Source organism: Solanum tuberosum, unplaced genomic scaffold (genome assembly GCF_000226075.1).
Source record: "Solanum tuberosum cultivar DM 1-3 516 R44 unplaced genomic scaffold, SolTub_3.0 scf00181, whole genome shotgun sequence".
In the NCBI taxonomy this organism is placed as follows: Eukaryota; Viridiplantae; Streptophyta; class Magnoliopsida; order Solanales; family Solanaceae; genus Solanum; species Solanum tuberosum.
Genome location: NW_006239106.1, coordinates 308,920 through 313,303, shown reverse-complemented (window position 1 = coordinate 313,303; position 4,384 = coordinate 308,920). Strand labels below are relative to the sequence as shown.

The following is a 4,384-nucleotide window of genomic DNA, read 5'->3' as shown; positions in this document are numbered from 1 at the left end:
GTGATATGAAATATTATATTTGAACTAGGTACATGACGGGACCATGGGTGGTGCTTTTCTATTCTGTCTCTATTTCAAATTTTAGTCACCTAGATCTTAGTGAGTAAGATATGTAATTGGCATGTCAATTTTTTGTCGTCTAACCATCTACCGCTATATGTGTACAGTGGCATACTCATTCAAATGGTGAGCTTGTTCAAGGAATGACTGACACACTGATCCAGAAAGCTGTCACATTTTGCATTAGGGAACAAACACTGGCTTAATTGCCTTATTGTTTCCATTGTTGAACACATTTTTTCTATTTTGATAATTCATAGTTTGTTTTTCCGCTACAAGATAAGAAGTTGAATGTATTAAGATTGTTTGTTCTTATTTTAAGTAAATGACATTGTTTTGAGTTTGATAATTCTTCTTTACTACTTTCGAACTTATTTCTCTTGTGAATTTTGTTTTTGATGTTATAAAAGAGGGTAAATATGTGAATTAAGGTGAATTTAAATGCCACACATATGTTTGTTTCTAAAGTAGCTTTAATGGCAATAGTAAATGCCACTAAATAAAAGTCGCTAAAAGTAATTACTTTTAGTGGCAATAATGAGGGTCTTTACCGGCACCCGACATAAATGCCACTAAAGGCTTTAGCGACATTGGATCCAATGACATTTAATCAAATGCCGGTAATGTATTTGTGGCAATAACTATTGCCACTAAAAGAAAAATCAATTGCCGCTAAAGGTCTCTTTTGGTGTAGTGTCCCAACAAATCTCTCAGGAAAAAACTTCTCAGGGTCTGGCCAAACGTTTGGATCCCTATGAATTGCGTAACAATTTATTATGATTCGGGATCCCTTCTGTATGTGGAATCATTGACTACACAATGTTCCATGGCCTCATGAAAAAATAGTGGCACTGCAAGATGCAGCCTCAGGCCCTCATTTACAACCATGATTAAGTAGTTTAAGTTCTCCAAGTCCGATTCTTCTACCATTCTTTCAAGGCCTACCACTTCTTGCAACTCGTTTTGGAGTTTCTTCATCACTTGGAGATGCCTAAGAAGTTCGGTGAGTATCCATTCTACTGTTGATGCTGTAGTGTCCATTGCAGCCAGAAGCATGTCCTGTATATAAAAGGAAACAGGGGAATTTGTTATAAATTAAGCTTATACTAGTATATATGACTTATAAATGGGATGAAAGTACATATATACCAAGAGGATAGCTTTTATGTGACGACGGTCAAACTGAAATTCTGCTTCTCCAGATTGCATTATGTCCATCATGGTGTCCACAAAGTCCTTGGTTTGATCCCGATCATGATACTCGACATGTTCATCAATAATCCTCTCAAGAAACTCATCAAACACCTTTGAAAGATCCTTGAGTTTGCGATTGAGACCCTGGAGATCAATAACACCAAGGAAAGGAAAAAAATCTCCAAGATTTGGTGTGGATGCTAAATCCACAACATCTTGAACAATAGCTTTGAATCGCCTCTTGTCTAAGTCCTCATCCATGTACTTCTTTCCAAACATCATCAAGCAAGTCAAGTTAGCATTCAAGGACAAAATCCTTGCACTAAGATCAACAACTACACGATCATGAGCTTCCTTTTAATCGATTCAATCAGAAGTTGAACTTCTTGCTTTCTCATGGATTGAAATGAATTGATCTTGTGATTGCTCAAAAGGTGCACAGTGCACAATTTGCGCATGTTGCGCCAATACACACCATACTTTGCAAATATCAAATTCTTCTGTCCATAAGACAAATATTGAGATGCCTCACTATGAGGCCTACTAGCAAAGATGTGATCATATGTCTTGAGGAACTTCTCGGCTGCATCAACGGATGAGACAACAATTGCAGGTACTAGTCCCAATTGCACATACATAATAGAACCATGTTTCTTGGCTAGTTTTTGTAAATCTTTGTGTGGATTTTTACCAGCTAACAAATGAAGATGTCCTAAAATGGGAAAGCCTGTTGGACTTGGAGGAAACCTTTTCCTCTTGTGAATGTTTAGTAGCACATACAAGGCATATACAAATAGAAAAACCACTAGAGTTCCCCATATCAAAGTCACTGAGTTAGAACAAAATACTCTAAACCCCATTTAGTTATATTTACAGGCACAAGTCCTGTATTTTAAACCACACACTTTGATAGTCTTATCCTTTTAGAATGCTATTGCTTGCTTCACTTATTTATCAGAAAAGGCTCAAATATGCCATCAATTTTTTTAAAAAAAGACTTATTTATATTATCCATTAAAAGTTTAGTTCATCTATGCAATTTCCATATGAAAAAAGGCTCATTCATGCCATTATGGATTAACAGAAAACCCATCTAGTTTTGCAAAACCATTTTATCCATGTGACGAATGATGATTCAGCCACGTCATTAATTTTTTTTGTAAAAATAATAATCAGCCAAATTTCTAAAACCGATTTGATTTTTAAAAAAAAACCACACAGATTATAAACCTACCCGAAAAAATTATGTGTATTTTTTAAAATAATAATATTTATAAAAAAGTGTCGTTTATTTTTAAGTTAAAAATTTTCCGATAGATTAATTTTGAAGTAGAATACATCCATCATGTTACTCCGGAATTTGAACGTTCAAATGGCTAAAGTAACGACACAAGAATGATAGGTAAAAGTTTTAATAACAACACACATCTCAAAATAATAATTAGATATTTTTGCAATTAGAAATGTGTTTATTCCATTAAGAATACAATTATCACAACATAAAAAAGGGATATCTTTTCAAATTCGCTGTGAAGCAATTTTGTGAACGTCTTTGCTTCTACGAGGACAATAAAATAAAAGTATACGGCCAAACAATTCCTAACGTTGCATTTCACTTGCAAGTAGGGGTGGGCATTGTATGGTATATACCTAATTACTATACTATATCGAAAATTTTAATACCGTGATTTTGGTATTATGGTATTTGGTATGATATATGATATATAGTAGACATTTTAATTTTTTTGGTATTCGATACGGTATTTGGTATTTAGAAATAATAATATAAAATGTAACCCATCATCTTAATTACCAAACTATATTTTGCTATCCAATTTTGCAGGTTCATCGAATGTCTAACTATTTGACATATAACAAAAAAGCTATTTGAATAGGTTGATTATGATACTCATGTAACACCTCAAAAAGTTCTAAGCTAAGACTTAAATCATTCTTCAGTTGCATATAACATCATATCACGTGATTTTTAAATTGTGCTTAGGTGTTAAAGTGAATTCTTTAGTGTGGAATAGCTTTGGACATGAATTAAGGTCACAATAATCCACTAGCACAAAATTGAGTTGAAAGCTTCCTTATAAATTAAGTTTTGATATAAGCTTCTATTTAGGTCAACTTCAAACGATCATATCTTTCAGCAAGTTGATGAGTCGATAATTTCGACTCATTTAAGGCTTGTTATTCAACGATTTAGTGTCCTAAATGCCTATTTTTCACTCATAACTACGTTAATATGTTGATATGCAACAATGAAAGCTTAAGAGTGAGGCAAGAACATTACAATGCGAAAAGCTGAAGCTCGCAAAAACCACTCAGTGACTCGCCGAGTGGGCCTCCATCTCGCCTAAATTTTCAGCGAAGTATCCCATGAACCAAACCAACTTGGCTAGCAAAACGGTGATTCGGCGATGCGCCGAATGGATCGACGACAACGATCAAGCTCGCCAAAAGTTCCAGAACAATTTGATGGAGGAACCAAGCCGAAAGGCGAGAAGAAGAGAAATTCGGCGGATCGCCAAATGGGTCGGCGATCCGACTTACTTCACTAAGTTGACTCTGTTCTGAGTTTTTGGGAACGTATAAATGTAATTTTTAAAAGAAGAAAAGTAATTCCCACATTGTTTACTCCTGGGTTTTTGAGAGTTTTTACATTTTGAACATTGTTTAACATTCTTAGTAGAGTTTTGGATTTAGATTTGGAGATTATAAGATTTTAGCTTCGATTTCACATTTGGGGATTGCAGATCGTTAGCAAATCAGATGGAAATTTTGTTGGTAACGATTTCTTGCTTTTCACTATATATGCTTAGCTAAAACCCCTTACCTTAGGAGTAGGGGTGTACATGACCAGGTTGGTTCGGATTTTTCAAATATCAAACCAAACCATTTGTGTTGGATTTTTAAATCTATAAACCAAACCAAACTAATAAAAGTCGGATTTTTCAATCTCGGGATTTTCTGGTTTTTCGGGTAAAGTATTCATACAAACATATAATTTACTTATACTTCAAGTATTTCTTTAGTCCTACCAAAGTACAACTATCTAAGGTGTTTCTTAAAAAAAAAAGCAAAATATTATATGAGTAATGATACTAAAATATCCAACAAAAAA

At 34.2% G+C, this 4,384-nt stretch overlaps 1 protein-coding gene across 1 annotated transcript; it reads right to left on the bottom strand.

The window, feature by feature from the left end:
* Window positions 1-385: 385 nt before the first annotated feature.
* LOC102591582 (cytochrome P450 CYP736A12-like) lies at window positions 386-2,090 on the bottom strand. Its single transcript, XM_015311992.1, has 2 exons — window positions 1,210-2,090; window positions 386-1,119 (listed from the first exon to the last, which is right to left on the bottom strand). Exons 1-2 carry the CDS (start codon window positions 1,534-1,536, stop codon window positions 835-837), a joined length of 612 nt encoding a protein of 203 aa, XP_015167478.1. The 5' UTR covers window positions 1,537-2,090; the 3' UTR covers window positions 386-834.
* Window positions 2,091-4,384: the final 2,294 nt, after the last annotated feature.